The sequence below is a fragment of the Pundamilia nyererei genome, unplaced genomic scaffold (assembly GCF_000239375.1).
Source record: "Pundamilia nyererei isolate P.nyererei 1_Seehausen unplaced genomic scaffold, PunNye1.0 scaffold00045, whole genome shotgun sequence".
Taxonomy (NCBI): Eukaryota; Metazoa; Chordata; class Actinopteri; order Cichliformes; family Cichlidae; genus Pundamilia; species Pundamilia nyererei.
The window spans coordinates 3,676,336-3,691,518 of NW_005187446.1; the positions used below are offsets into that span (position 1 = coordinate 3,676,336).

The 15,183-nt window shown below is 40.7% G+C and overlaps 2 protein-coding genes across 2 annotated transcripts in view; both read right to left on the minus strand.

Moving 5' to 3' along the window:
* znf687a (zinc finger protein 687a) overlaps positions 1-4,565 on the minus strand; it is a 12,040-nt gene extending 7,475 nt beyond the window's left edge. Inside the window, exons 1-2 of the mRNA XM_005732137.1 lie at positions 4,496-4,565; positions 310-2,258 (exon numbers count right to left, since the gene is read on the minus strand). Coding sequence (XP_005732194.1) covers positions 310-2,253 — 1,944 coding nt within the window. The 5' untranslated portion in view covers positions 2,254-2,258; positions 4,496-4,565. The remainder of the gene's footprint in view (positions 1-309; positions 2,259-4,495) is intronic.
* A 945-nt stretch (positions 4,566-5,510) lies between these two features.
* On the minus strand, positions 5,511-11,064 carry LOC102207966 (26S proteasome non-ATPase regulatory subunit 4-like). Its single transcript, XM_005732138.1, has 10 exons — positions 10,981-11,064; positions 9,961-10,101; positions 9,762-9,876; positions 8,585-8,671; positions 7,989-8,057; positions 7,686-7,901; positions 6,783-6,891; positions 6,540-6,677; positions 6,056-6,111; positions 5,511-5,957 (listed from the first exon to the last, which is right to left on the minus strand). The coding sequence occupies exons 1-10, from the start codon at positions 11,004-11,006 to the stop codon at positions 5,787-5,789; spliced, it is 1,128 nt and encodes a 375-aa protein (XP_005732195.1). The 5' UTR covers positions 11,007-11,064; the 3' UTR covers positions 5,511-5,786.
* Between the last annotated feature and the right edge of the window lie 4,119 nt (positions 11,065-15,183).

Consider the following 15,183-nt stretch of genomic DNA (forward strand, 5'->3'; position numbering starts at 1 on the left):
AGCCTCGCCTCTGTCAGTGCGCCCCAGGGTGGCTGTGGCTACAATGTAGCTTGCCATCACCAGTGTGTGAATGTGTGTGAGAATGGGTGGATGACTGGATATGTAAAGCGCTTTGGGGTCCTTAGGGACTAGTAAAAGCGCTATATAAATACAGGCCATTTACCATTTATAAAAGAGATCAAATTAATACTGTGCAGAACTGAGTTCCGCTTTTAGACTTAGCTTATTGACCTCGAATGATTTACAAAAATATCAAATGCTTCATTTAGCTGCTGACCAACTAATTCTTTAATTTCTAAGAGAGCTTACCTGCGCAGGTAGAGAAATGCCCCACTCTGCAGGAAGAGGGGCGCTCAGATTTGGTTTATAAATGGGCAGCAGGTTCTTGTTATTCAGGATTTTGTTGAAGGCTTCCACTAAGTTGGTCTGGCTCTTTGATATGATGGCCCCAGTGCTGTTGACTATAGATGCTGGCCTGCTGCTGCTTTGAGGGGGCAGCAGAGGTAAAGAAGCAGGTAGTGTCACCCCACTGTTGAGAGTTTTTTGGCCCAGGGTGCGCAGGTTGCCTGTACTCGCACTGACTCTGGAGGAGGAGGTAGTAATAGAGGGCAGAGCTGCAGTTTTTGTGATGTTCACTGCTGTGGGGGAAACTTTAGGCCTGGCGTCAGCGGGGGTTTTCTCTCTAACTGTACTCGCACCTTCTAGTGTGGCAGCGCAAGCATCCTGCAGCATCTCCACTGCAGTCAACTGACTTTCTTGCGGTAACTCCCTTTTGGCTCTTGTGTTATGACGCTGTGGTGATGGTTTTGGAGCAGTCACACCCTTACTGGTGGCTCTTCCGCTTCTTTTAGGCACCACACCAGTGACAGTCCTTGTGATGCTGCCTGTGGGCATTTTGATTTTAACTTTGAGTGGTCGCAGTGGAGGTGAAACCATCTCTGTGGCGCTTGCAGCATCCTCAGTGTCAGCATCACACTTCTCCGTGTCTAAATTTTCCCCATCCACCTTTTCACCCATTCCTTCACTGTTACCCGGCTTGTCTTGCTGACAGTCCTCACTCTCCATGTGCTCCTCCTGATGGTGGAATTCGTCATGGTTTGCAGTTAGAGCTGTTGTTGAGCCGGGATCAGGGCTGCTGCTTCTATTTTGGAGTAAAAACCCTGTCTCACTGGGTGGTGGGCTCTCAGGCGACTCCCTCTCATCAATCACATGTTCTGGGTATTTCTCCTCTTGGACTGATGAAGAGCTGGTGCTAACATGTGGGAGGCGGTCCTGGGAACTTTGAGGTGAGGGTGGAGAGCTTGGTGTGGTAGGCAGCCCATCCTCCTCGTGTTGGGGTTTTGGTTTTCTGGAAAAAGTGAGCTTAGGAGGATCAGAAGGCCTCGTTTCAGGAGACCCAAGAAAAGTAGGTGGTAATTTTGCTCTGTATTTAAACTTAGGAGGTGGGGCCATTACAGATTCTGGGCTCTCTTGGATCACCAGCTCTGGTTCTGAGTCATCTTCATCTGTGTGCATAACATGCTTGATTCCGGTTTCCATGCTGTCATTTTGTAGTGACGGTGATGATAGTGTATTATCTCTGAGACAGGTTTCATCCTGCTGAGGGGAGTGAGGAGAAAGGTGATCACTGACAGAGGCTGGGGAAGGAGGAGATAATGGGGTGGGAACACCAGCGGTTGGCGACTTGAGGTGGAGAAGGGGCCTTAAACTGTTCATAACATCAACCACATGCTGGGAAGATCCAGGCTCAGGCCTTTTATCGGTTTCACTGTCACTTTCACTCAGTGTGGACCTCAGAGGTGAAGCCTGGTGCCATGCTTCTGTGCTAGACTGTCCCTGCCGGCTGGAGGGAGATTCCTCAAAGCCATTAGTCGTCTCGCCCTCCACAGCAGACTCGGAGGGGAGTCTGGGACAAAGCTGTGAAGTGATGTCATCCAACTTAACGTGCACAGGAGAGGCTAAGGCACTGCTTGAAGGATTGTCTGTTTTATCCCTGGCAGACTTCTCTTCCTCTTCAAAAGACTCTGACCGCACTGTGTTCTTAACAATAACACTGACTACAGGAGGCTCGCTTTGAGGGGCAGGAGGGTCGGCAAACCTTGAAGGAGATCCACTCTCTCTCCCATGAACGTTAGTCCGGGCCTCATCCCGTTCCTCGTCTGGACTGGACTGAATGGCCTCATTGGCGTCAATGTCAGGAATGTCAAACGCTGCCAGCAAATCATCAAAGTCTGGGGTCTTCATATCCCCCATTGCCACTGCAAGAAAAACCAATTAAAGAAACAAATGAGTTGGAACAACTGATTAATTTAGTCAGGACAAGCTGACACAGATAAACTACAAAGGTTACACATTTATGAAGATGAATATATATTAATATACATTGATAAAGCTGCTCCTTATAAAATTCTAATAAACTGCATGTTCTATATTTACTAATCAGAAGAGAATCCCTAAGTGTTTGTTAGATTCCACATATACCCCTAATCCACATTAAACTGTAACTTTAATTCTGGTAAAATGAAAGTTTAAAGCATTTAAACGTAGCATTCAGCTGAAAAAAAATAATACAGCTTGTTTGTTTTTTTTAATACTGAAGGTTTCTTTGTTTTCTGTACCCTTTTTGAACATTTTACGCAGAATTCTTTACCAAAAAGGGAGAAAAACAGGAAAGTGGTTGTTGGCAGTGCTTCGATGCCTCTAAGGTCTTTGTGTTGGTTGTATAATGTCCATGTAAAAGCTACAGATTATGTGTAATACTCTCTGGAATTTTTATTGTTTTTAAATCTCAACCACCAAATGCACTGCCACCAGAAAAATCCCATATGTGATATTTGTTTCACCAGTTACTCCCAGTAAAGTAAAAAAATAAAATAAAAGAAATCTGCAGTTGCTGCAGATTCGTCAGCTGCACATCCATGATTTGAATCTCCTGTTCCACCACATCCCAAAGTTGCTTTATTAGATTGAGATTGGCTGTGGAGGTCACTTGAGCACAGTGAACTCCCCATCCTGCTCAATAACCAGTTTGAGATGATCTGAGTGGTTGTCCTACTGGAGGCAGCCACCAACAGATGGGCATAAAGAAAATATCCCCCATAACGTTAAACCACTACCAGTAGCTTGAATTGCTGATACAGGACAGGATGGATCCATGCTTTCATGTTGTTTAGCTCAAATTCTGACCCAACCAACTAAATATTGACGCAAACAGCATTTTTCTAATGCGTTGTCCATTTTTGGTGGTCGATTTTAGCCTCAGTTTCCTTTTCTTAGCCGACAGAGCAGCACTCAGAGTGGTCTTCTGCTGCTGTAGCCTACCTGCTTCAAGGTTCAGTTTGTTGTGCACTCAGAGATGCTCTTCCGCATACATTCTAGGGGTGGGGGGGAAAAAATGGTTCTGTGTAGTATCGTGATATTTTGTTTGCTAATAATGTATCGATACAGGGACAGCAGAAATCGATATTTTGTTACAAAAAAGGTTTTTGTGCTCTGACTTCAGAGCATGTTGATCCTTTTTCTGAGCAAGAACCCTGACATTCCTTCACTGTCCAAATGTGTTTAACTTTTGCGCGGAAAAATCCTAGCAAATCAGATCATCTAAAATACTCAGAGCATGCTGTCTAACACCATCAACCACGCTACATGCTAGGTCACTTATTAAATCAATTCATTCTGATGCTCAGTTTGAATTTCAGCAGGTCGTACTGAACATGTCCGCGTGCCTCTGTGTGCTGAGTGCTGTCACGTGAGAGGCTAGATGGCTATTTGCATAAAAGAGCAGTAGAACGGATGTACCTAATGAAGTGGTCGAAGTGTATGCGCTTAAAGTATTGACCAAAGTTTGATTGCAATTTTAATGAATGAATTATCTGCTCTTCTAGACAATAAAAAGCGTATAAACACTTACCTGTACTTCACATATCTCAATATCACCAAGTCCAAATTACACATTTATATGATTGCATGGTTTGACTGTACGTATTCACTTCAGAATCTCAAAAGTATAAAGCAATTAAATCCAAACCAGCGTTAAACTTTTGGTCAAAGATTTGGGATACCATTTCTACTTGCTTTAAACATGCAAACTTCTGTTTTGTCCACAACAGCTTGCAGGTTTACGCTGACTAAAATCGAAAACAGTTGGCGTGAAAAGGGGTTAGTCAAAGAAAAACTCCAAGAGGAGAGACTCTACCGGTGCAGAACAGCACATTTAAAAAAGGAAAACACTGAAACTACTGCACAATTCCCACACCATCAAGTCAAACTTCACAGTCGTTTTGCAACAAGTGTGTGCTACTGCTAACAGCTAGCTACTTTAGCAGTTACCTGCTAGCTGGCCTTCCTAATGAAAACACACCAACTCTCCTTAAGCAGTCCAAATAACTGGAGCAGTGCAGCACTCGAGTATGCGGGCTCTAATCCATCTTATCCGCTGCGTGTTAAGTGTGCTAGCATTAAAGAGGACACGAGAACTGTAATTTAATTATGTTACCTGCAAGTTAGCGAAGTTGGTTCCTCACTTTGCACTTGGTGTCATACGTGTTTGCGTCATCAAATGCGACGGTGAGCTACTGAACCAAATAAAACGCAGACGTCAGAAAGTGCCCTCTGTTATCTCCCACAAAAGAAAACAACTAAAAAATAATTAGGTTATCGACTTCGTCTTATTTACACACTATGATGTGATTCACAGCATTTTAACATACAGTATCATCAGTCCATTAGGTGCTTGTTCGGGTAATTGTTATCGTAAATATCGAATCAGCCAATCATATGGCAGCGGCTAAATGCATGTAGGCACGTAGACAGGTTCAAGACGACCCGCTGGAGTTCGACCCCACCATTAGGTTGGGGAAGAAATGTAATGTTATTTCAGAAACTGCTGACCTACTAAGATTTACCGCACAATCATAGGGTTCACAGTGGGCCGCTGTTCTGAGTGAAAATGTCTTGTTGATGTCAGAGTGCCCAGACTTCTTTGGGATTGTAGGAAAGCAACAACACCAGAAATGATCAATCCTTAGAACTAAGATATGTAGAAGAGTACCTCTAAAGACAGAACATGCCAAAGCTTAAAGCAGATGGGCAACAGCAGCAACACTGGGCGCCACTCCTGTCCGCTAAGAGCAAAAAACTGAGGCTTCAATTCATACAGGTTCACTAAAATTGAAGCACAGATTCAAAAACGTTGCCTGGTCTGATGAGCTGGATATTTTCTTTATGACCCCAACATTTCCATTCTGACGACTGCTTCCAGCAGGGCAATGCACCGATGCGGAATTGATATCATGGATGTGAAGCTTACAAGTCTGCAGCAATTGTGTGATCATTTTGATATGGACCAAAATCTCTGAGGAATGTTTCCTGCAAAAGGGAATCCAACCTGTACTAATAAGTTGTACAATAAATAAATAAATATTTCAATTATATTCTTAAATGGAAGTGTATGCAAGTATCAGGCCAACATTTATTTCTAGTTTGTGCAAGGAAATTAAAAACTGTAAATAAACTTTTGAATTCTGGAAATTTATTGAGGAAATCTGTCCATGTAACCATGTAACTTAGTTACATTAAAAACAAAAAAATCAAGATAACACAAGTCCTGAACACAGAAGGGTTAACATCAGATAAGTACATAAAAAAGGCAAATGTTTAGAGTTTACACAGCTATATAAACAAAAGGTGAACAAACTGTTTCCTGTTCTGAGGAGAATAATGACGCTATGGTGAATGACACACACAGGGCAATTCTCATCCTTTATTTATAACACTGTGCATTATGCTCATTTCTTTTTCTCCTCGTCCTTCTTGGCATCGGGTTTAGAGCCCGTTTGGGAAGCTAGAGAGCCCATGGCATTACGAATGGCCTCGTTGTTGGGGTCGACCCCAGGAAGGTTTTCTAAAACACTCTGGAGGAACTCCGGATCCTGCATAACATCATAATCCTCTTCATCCTGAGTAGAGGTTTTTAAATAAAGAAATAAATATATAAAGGTTTTTGTTTTTAGTGTGATGAAAACTTTGATTTCAAACCACAGTTGCTTATATTCACCTTAGCTTCACTGGAGTCGATGTCAGCACCTGTATCCATGTCCTCAGCACCAAACTCTGCAGAACAAATGAAAGCAGTGATGTCTGTGCATAACAAAAAGGGGACTGGAAGTAATTGTAGTTGTTTTAACCTGAAATTTTTAATAGGAAAAACAATTTTTAAAAAAGGTCTAAAATTAGAATTTTTCCCACCAGTTAGCTCAAGTTATACCCAAGTTGTACATTAACACTACCTTCATAAATATCTAACTAAAACTCTTTGGGGACTTGATGACCTACAAGCCAAATCTGGTATTTTGGTATTTTCGTACAGTAATCCAGCGCTGTAGCCATTTTTTCACCCCAAATTTACAGGTGAACTCTAGATACAAGTTAATACAAATTATGCACGTAACATATACAGAGCACTTATAAGTTATGAACCCTCTATAAATAATTTGCTGACTGGCTGTAGTAAAAGAAGAAGAAAAAAAATGTAGGTAAACCTGCTCCTGCTCCCTGCATGGACATCTGCAGAGCATAGGCGATCTGCTCATCCTCTGTCATGCGGCTAAAGTCTGGTAGGGCAGGTGTGGCTGAGTCTGTATGTGGAACAGACATCTTCAGCAAGGCATCCTCAGACTCTGAAGCAGACAAAAAAAGAATATGTTGCATGTATACACTCAGATCACTTGTCACTGAGGGAAAACAGGCAGCAATGGGCATCTATGAATACAATGTTTTCTCACCATCTGCAGCTGGGGAGGAAATGCCAGCTTCAGCAGCTGATGCAACAGCGGCTCTGCGAGCTTCATCCTCCTGTCGCTGTCTCTGCTCCTCCATGGACACACGCAGAGCCTAGTGAGAAGAGCAGGAGACAAAACAAAAATTACTTCCTAATGAAACACGTTGAGTCTTACAACTGTGCAGAAAAAAGCAAAGAAAAGGCAGAAAATATAATGAAGAAAGACTAAGGCTATGTCCACACGTACCCGGGTATTTTTGAAAACGCAGATTTTTCTATGCATTTGCACCTTTCCTCCACACGTAAACGGCGTTTTTGGTCACTGAAAACTGAGATTTTTAAAAACTCCGGCCAGGGTGGATATTTTTGAAAACTCTGTTTTTGCATTTACGTATGGACGAGAAAAACTGAGAAAAACGCAGCGTCAAAGGTGTGCGCATTTTTTGACGTCACACTGTGCGCCACGTTATTGTTTCGGTGAAATGAATTTCTACAATACTGTTAATTGTACTCTCTGCAGTGTTTAAATGCTTACACACAGTTACTGTCCCTCCACACATACGACTCTGTTCTGCTTCTATGCCCCAGCTTTGTTTACTATTTCCCACCGAGGCTTCTAGACTTCTGATTGGCCAACATTTCTGCATGGTTAGGAATATATCGCCACCTGTTGCTTTGGCATGTTCATAGCAGCGTTTTCCTTCATTTCTGCCTTTACGTGTGGACGGGATTATTTTTTAAAACGAAAACGGAAAATCTCAGTTTTCAAAAATACCCGTGTACGTGTGGACGTAGCCTAAAATAAATCATTTGAAGAACTTTTAATGTAGTCACAAAAAGTTGCGGCTATATTAAACTGCACAAACTATACAAACAAAAACAAAAATTGTGTCCTGTGTTCACTCACCAAAGCCAGCTCAGGGTCTGCACTGGGATCTACTCCAAACTCAAAGTCACTGGCACCCAGACCCAACATGGCACCACCCTCTCCTGCCAGAATGGGTGAGGACAGCAGGGCATCGGCAAGACTGGGACCCGGGGGTACTGTGACCAGGTGGGAACCTGCTCCCTCTTTGCCATTCAGCGTGTTGATGAAGGCTGTCAGCTTCTCTGTGTTCATCGCCTGCGGGCAGAGCAGAAGTTAAGGGGTGCATGTAAAAAAATGTTTGAGTGGGTTATAAGCTCAGAAGGTTAAAAAAAATAAAAATACCTCCTCTCCAAAGTTAATGACATCAACATTGACCTTTTCTTTCTTCAAACGCTTTGCCATTTTGATCAACTACAAAAAGAGAGAAACACTTGAGTTAAAACAAACACTAATTTATCAGGCGCGTCATACATTTATAAGTTCAACATTGACATCAGAGACCACTTAGCTAACAAACTGGTGTCTGTTTAAGGAAACAGCAATACTAAAGAAGCTGTTGAAGCAGCTTCAGCTCCCAGGCCAAGATTTGAAGACTTTATGTTCTTTAAAGCAACAGAATCGCTCTGTGAGGTACATTTCCTTTGTAAACAATTCAACCGATGCTGTAACGTTGAGATTGTGGCCTGCATGCTGTGAGATAGTAATGTCAAGTTTGTGACGTCGTTCGTAACCTTAAGATACGACACTGCCGTCCAACAAGTGATTTCAGAGTAAACTCAGTTAACTGTAATAAACTGATTGCTTTCCAGATGCTAGTCTGAAACAGCTGCAAGTCTTCTCATTGGTTATCTTAACCAAGGTGGGGGAAAGCAACACTTTTTGAGCAATACATGAACCCTAATAAGATAATAATAACTAATAACAAGAGTTTGGCTTACTTCTTTTTCGTTGTCACACACTGGGCTGCCAACAAACGCAATTATACGCATCTTGTGGTTTTTGCCCTGTCTGTGCTTCAGCGCCAACTACAGACAGAAAGACAGAACATTAAAAAAGAGAAACGAACACATACAAAATAAAATGCATCTGTGTGATTTTCTGTGTGTGAACATAAAAACAGAAATGGCAGAATAGCATTTACCAACATCAATACAATCAGTACCACTGATAACAACTGCATGAACTTTTAGCGATACAGCCAAATGTATGTTATGTAAAAACAACCAAACACATAAAAAAACCTTTTGAAATATCCAAATTTAAGGAACAATTTCAAGTTGCAAACTACACTGAAAGTATCAAATGGAATTTCAAGGAAACCTGTGGAAAGCTGCCCTTTTTCACAAGTCTGTAACACTTATGCTGGATTCAGACTTCGGCACTGAGCCAGGTGAGGTTTGTGGCATAACCTAAATAAGTGGCCCACGTTTTTGCTGATACTTATACTGATGCTATGATCATTATTCCTTATATTGAGACGATTATCGTTATTCTCTCACTAATAAGTTCAAAGACTGTGACCAAAAGTAGTTTGTCATTATGACGTAGCTACGACATAGATTAACACAAATCCCCAGTTTGTTTGTTTTGCTTCTCTCACAATCTTCTTGTTACTTTTAGCCTTTCCAGTCAAGCTCTTGTACTGCAGTCGAGCTCACTCCTTACGTCCGTTCTTCCTGATTGCTTTCTTGCTCGTACAAATTAAATAACAGAGTACAACTTAGCCTTTCCTGCACTGTCAAACCCACAACTTCTTCTGCAATGGCCACATCCTCCTCCTTTTTTTGAAACACTAGGCTCTGTTTCGTCTAATATTTACTACACTAACTGGGCTTAAGAACCGTTACTTCAAAATATTCTGCAATTCTGCAAACCCAGCAGCTCCTCGCTTAGACAACAAAATTTGCTACTGTATCCATTAATTTAAAAGGACCTCACTAAAGCTGCGGAGAGCAACAACAACACCATTAGTCCAGAGTTTTTAATCAAACTCTGGACTAATGATCCATCCACATGTCTTAAAACTTCACTGCATTCAAGCATTTCTACTTGTCTATTGTGTGTCCAGCAATAAGACCAAGATAGCAGTTGTTGTATGATAAAAATCAATCTCACATGCGCCACCCTGATACCGGTGCAGAAGCTAATGTTTCCACATGGCTGCACAGCATGCAGCTTCGACAGTATCCTCCCCGTATCCGGAGTCAGCGTGGTAAGCACCTCACAGTTGCTGCAGAGCGAATCACAACACTTGTGTTATCATAGGTTTAATCCCATCTTAAACCTCAGTATACTGAAGTGGATTGCTGCTTACTTTGCCATGGAGATGAGGCCCACGTTGTTTTCAGGGTTGCTTCGAGTCTTTGAGTGACATACGATGTTAACAGCATCCTGCTGAGCCTGCAGCCGAGTGGGTAGAAAGTCTCCATTTCGCATATACTCACTGTTGTCCACACTAAGGAAATTTAAAGTAGATTATTTAAAATAAAAGCACTTGTTCAATGTAAATGAATGCTATAAGTCAAATAACATAAATATTGCTTGTGAAAAGAGGCCAAAAACAAATATCATCAGGATTTTTCCTACTCAAAATTGGCATTTAAAGGTTGATTATGCAAATAAACGAATCTAAAACCACTCAAATTCTTTAATAAAAATGCCTTAAAAAATAAAAACAAAATTTTTAGGCAGCTTCTTGAACATAGCAGCTACTGTATAAATGTTTACAATTTGGGCTTTGTAAAAATAGGATTTTACCGACTTCATATAGAAATAAATACAATGTTTTAATAACAATGTTTTAAAGCCTTTTATTGTCTCAAAGGATGAGTTATGTTACGTTAAAAGATAGATATAGGTCTAATTTAAGGCAAGCGACAGCATTCATCTTTGTTTACTGCGTTGGTGAAATGTATGTTTTCATATTGACAGTAGCCTTTTGATTTGTTAGCGGGCTAATGCTAACGTATCAAACTGCTTTTAATCTACCGCCAGAAGCAACCTAAAAATTACAGCTAGATTAAATTCAAGTTGGGTAGAAACGATATGAAGTAAACTACAAATATACAAGCAGTAGCATGACCAGGTCCCGATTAAAGAGCTGCTGTTCAGCTAACGATGATTGCTTTGAGCTGCTGGCTAACGTTAGGTTGTGGAGTGACTCAGGGAATAGACGGAGTTCGTTATTTCCTAAACAAAGCGAGAAAAACACGTCCAAAATAATTTATTTAAACAGCGCCAAAATGAAACACACTCAGCTTTTCATGTCACGGGTTCATTTAAACAAAGCTAGCACTCAAAAGTGTTCATTTTCAACATAATTCAAATTCCTTACCAGACCATAGTGCTTTCAAGCACCATCTTGGCGTCTGCCGTTTACTACGTCATCGTGATGCTTTGTGGGTAATGAAGTTAAATCGAAATTTCTCCGATAAAGCCAAATCTTTAAATTTCATATTTCTTGCTGTGTACAATCTACGGATTCCATAGCGTATAGGTATATATAGGAGCTTGTTTTCGATTCTGAAAAATAAATACATAAAATTGCCAGTCAGAAAGAAATTTTAAGCTATTATCTCAAAATTTCAATTTCAACTGCTGGTACAGTGAGCTGGAATGCCTGACTGTTATAAGCTGTTATAAACTAAAGGAAAACAGGTTAAATTATACCGAAATAATTAAAATCTTTACATTGCATACAATTTAGAAAAGATGTAAGAAGCAATAATGGCTTTACATTGTTCATATTTCATTGTACATGCTGCAACAGCTTGCTGTGGTTTTCTTAATCGCACTTAATATGTAATAGGAAAAAAAAAATCACACACACTCACACATCAAAGCCCCCATTAGTTCATATTTCCAGTTTAAAAAAAGAAAAAGAAACCGTCCACAGTCCAGTGGAAAGAAAGCAGGTCAACCGATGTTGGCCTTGCAAATAAAAGTGGGTTAAACATCCTAAAGTGGGGGCCAAATCATCCAGAGGCAGAGGATTTCACAACTGGGATGGAAGGTATGAGATATGCATTTCTCTGTAAAAAACTTAGAAGCTCGAAACCTTGACATTATTCACCTGACAGTGACTGAATGACCATGAAATGTTATCAAAAGAACTCACTATCTTCACTGATACTAAACGGTTCAACCTTTAGGTGAAAATAACTGTACTCTTAATGTCTGCAACATGCTACACACACACACTTGTGACTTATTTCATCTTCCACTTGTGCAGGTCTCTAAGGGAAAGTTTTGGTCTTCCTAAAAAAGACCAACACAGGTCATGTGAAAGTCCTTACATCTAAAAACAGCTGCAATTCTCTGAGTTCCTGTCTGCGGTAACTGATCAGACAGTGCAAACAAAGTTTGTTCATTTCAGTGTTTCAAGAACAGTTTGTCCCAGTTCCTAGCATCTGGAACATCTGTTTAGATCCCTCACTGATATTACCAGGAACAATGTACTCTTGGCCCAATTTGGAGCAAAACAATAAATGAACTTTTGGTCTTTAACATTAAGCCAGTCGACATCATCCAGGTGCAAACTGGAAAGATAAAGCCAGTTCCTGTTGCTGTCATTACCTCCAAACACTCGTTACTCTGTAAGCATCACCTGGAGCTCTGACAGCAGGTTATTTCACCTGAGGATGGATGGCAAGCTAATTTTAATGAGATTCACCTACCATCAGGATCCAGTCAAGGAGCATCTCACACCCCACCAGTGGGCAGTGTGACACCAGTAAGACTTTCAGTCATATGAATTCCCAAAAACAGATTAAATCTTCACTTCACAAACCATTTTGGGATAAACTGTAACATGGCAAAAAGTGGAAAAAGTAAAGTTAATCCTTTCCAGCTCAGTATGAAACCAAAGTGCATATTTTCATGCAGGAAGTGATATAATAGGGTGCAAAACAAGAAATCAATTTTAGTAACTGCAGCATTCACTGCGACGCTCAGATTTAAAAACAACAACAACCAACCAAAATGAAGACTTACAAAATGTGTTTATTCATTTAAAATCAGACATGAAAACATCACCACCACCACCACCACATAACTGAAACATGGCCGGAGGGACAGGCAGCACATATCGCATGAGAAGGCATTTCCGTGACTCATATGTACATATACACATTTTGTACACAGTAAAAATATAGTAATCGAAGCATATAGGACAACCAGCAACGGTGGCTCAAGAGCCGTATAACACATTCATGTAGAAAAAAAAGCATGGAGAAAATCATCATGGAGAGAATATATCTATCGTATCACAATCCAAACATGAAATATAAAAAGTGAAATTGTCAAACAGTCTCCCTTTATAGGCAACACATGCTATAAAGTTTCAGACATCCTTCTGTCAGTATACACTTTACTTACAATCATCTAAAAAGGTACATAACACATCACTTCAACCTACAGCAATCAGTCGTATCAATAAATATGCTTCTTAGAGCTGAAAAGTGGCAGATTGTGGTTCATATTGCATTACTTCAAATTCATTGTAGTGTCTACTACTGAGTGTACTGCCTTAGAAGCACCAAAGGAGGTTTTTCCTTTTGTCACGGTGTAGTACATTACTCCAGCAAAACTGGTGTGCAGCCAGCAATTAACCAGTGCAACCAATTTAAAGAAGTCATCACATAAAAACATCAAAATGCAGCTCTCGCAAAATCAAACCCGGACTCGTTCTGATCTGAAGACACTGTCAGAGTGTTTACTCTGTTGGCTGTGGCATTTCATTTTTGTATTATAACTGTGATTAGTTTACATTTCAGCAAACTACCAGAACTATTTCATTTCAAGTACAACTAAAAGGTTCTAAACGCTACCACAAACGAATGAATTTCACAGGAATGTGGAGATAAATCTTGAAATGAAGAAATAATTGACAAAGAAATGTTATCAGGCTCTGGATTTTACGTCAGATAAAACTTTCAACGTCAGGAAAAACAAAATACATCCAGTTTAATAATAAATCCTTAAACACAGGTCAGCCCAGTGTTATTACCATACAGAAACCATCAGTCCATGCAGTAATCTAAAGCCCTCGCCCTCAGCCTCACGTTAACTGCACTAAATCTTCAGTCTACTCTGCTCTTCTCTTTGGTGACTTGCTTATAATACAAAAAGACTTAAATCGTCAGCTGTGCATTGATGAACATGAGTAATTTTCCTTCTTTCTCTAGTCGCAGCTCATATTTCTTCCCAAGCCTCTCTGCTGCATAGACCACATGTGCTCAACAAACATAAATAATGATTCTTTAAATGAGATGTCTCAAGTTTTCCTTCAGTCACTTTGTAGTGATTTCTCTATCAGAAATAGCTCTTGGGGTTAGAAAAAAAAAATCACTTAGGTAGAATAAACACAGCCACATTGAAGCTGAGCAAGACTTCATAAAAACACGATACAAAAATTACTTATCGTTAATAATATCGGTCTGAGTGGATGTGAGCGAGTGTCATTTCTGTAACCAGCAGAAATGAGGAGGCCAGTATATCCTTCAATGTATGCTGTGACAGGGAGCGATGTGATTGGCTGAGATGAAAAACCGCAGTGACCGAATACCTGACGTAATCAAAAAAAGGGAGATTGTAATAGATTTTAAAACTGAAAGTCTGAAAACTGACTCACTGGTTGGTCGAGACGTATAAATGGCAGTTTGAGGACTTCAGCTGTAGTGATAAGGCAGGTTTCTGTGTAACCAGTGCACTCACCTGTAAAAAGTGTCAGTTTTCATCGCATGTAAGGGAAGGGGACAAACACGGAAAGGCACAGACATGATGCACGGCAACTTTAAATTAAAAATTCAACAGCATCTACTGGTTAGCAATGCTGTTACACTTATACTTCAGCACATACGGCCATAAACAGAGAGGGGAGATGTTCAGGTTAGTATAAATGTGATCTGCCATGGTAACAAGACTAGGGATGGGTATCGAAACCCGGTTCTTGTTGAGAACCGGTTCCCACTGTTTCAATTCCTTGGAATTGTTTGCCATTTTTGCAAACGATTCCCATATCGATTCCAGTCGCCCCGAATGACGTCACCACGTTGCGGAGCGTCATTTACCTGGCAGGAAACACGGCGGCTCAAACGCTCAAAAGTTTGGTTATACTTTACGAGAACGGATGACAACAGGGCAACTTGCAATACTTGAAAAGTAGATATTTCATTTAAGGGAGGAAACACTATGAATATGCAAAAGCATTTACTCTCAAAACACACGATGACCTTAAATGAATGTCGTGTTTTTAATTCCGCTCCGGACTCGTGAATCTCAACCCAGCAGCAGCGGTAACGTTTGCACGTCCTCTCCCGTTAATGCGGCAGGTAAATAATCAACTAACAGTGCATATTATGTTAGCGCGATCTGCCTTATTACAAAACCTGCCATTACTGTGCATTTAGGTGACCATGATGAGAGAGAGAGACAGAGTCTGGCTCAGATGCTGGCAGCTCTCGCTGCAGTCTACCGGTAGCGTCTCCTTTCAGGCCAGGATAGACGAATGTCACCGAGCAGTGACTGAGTTTGTGGT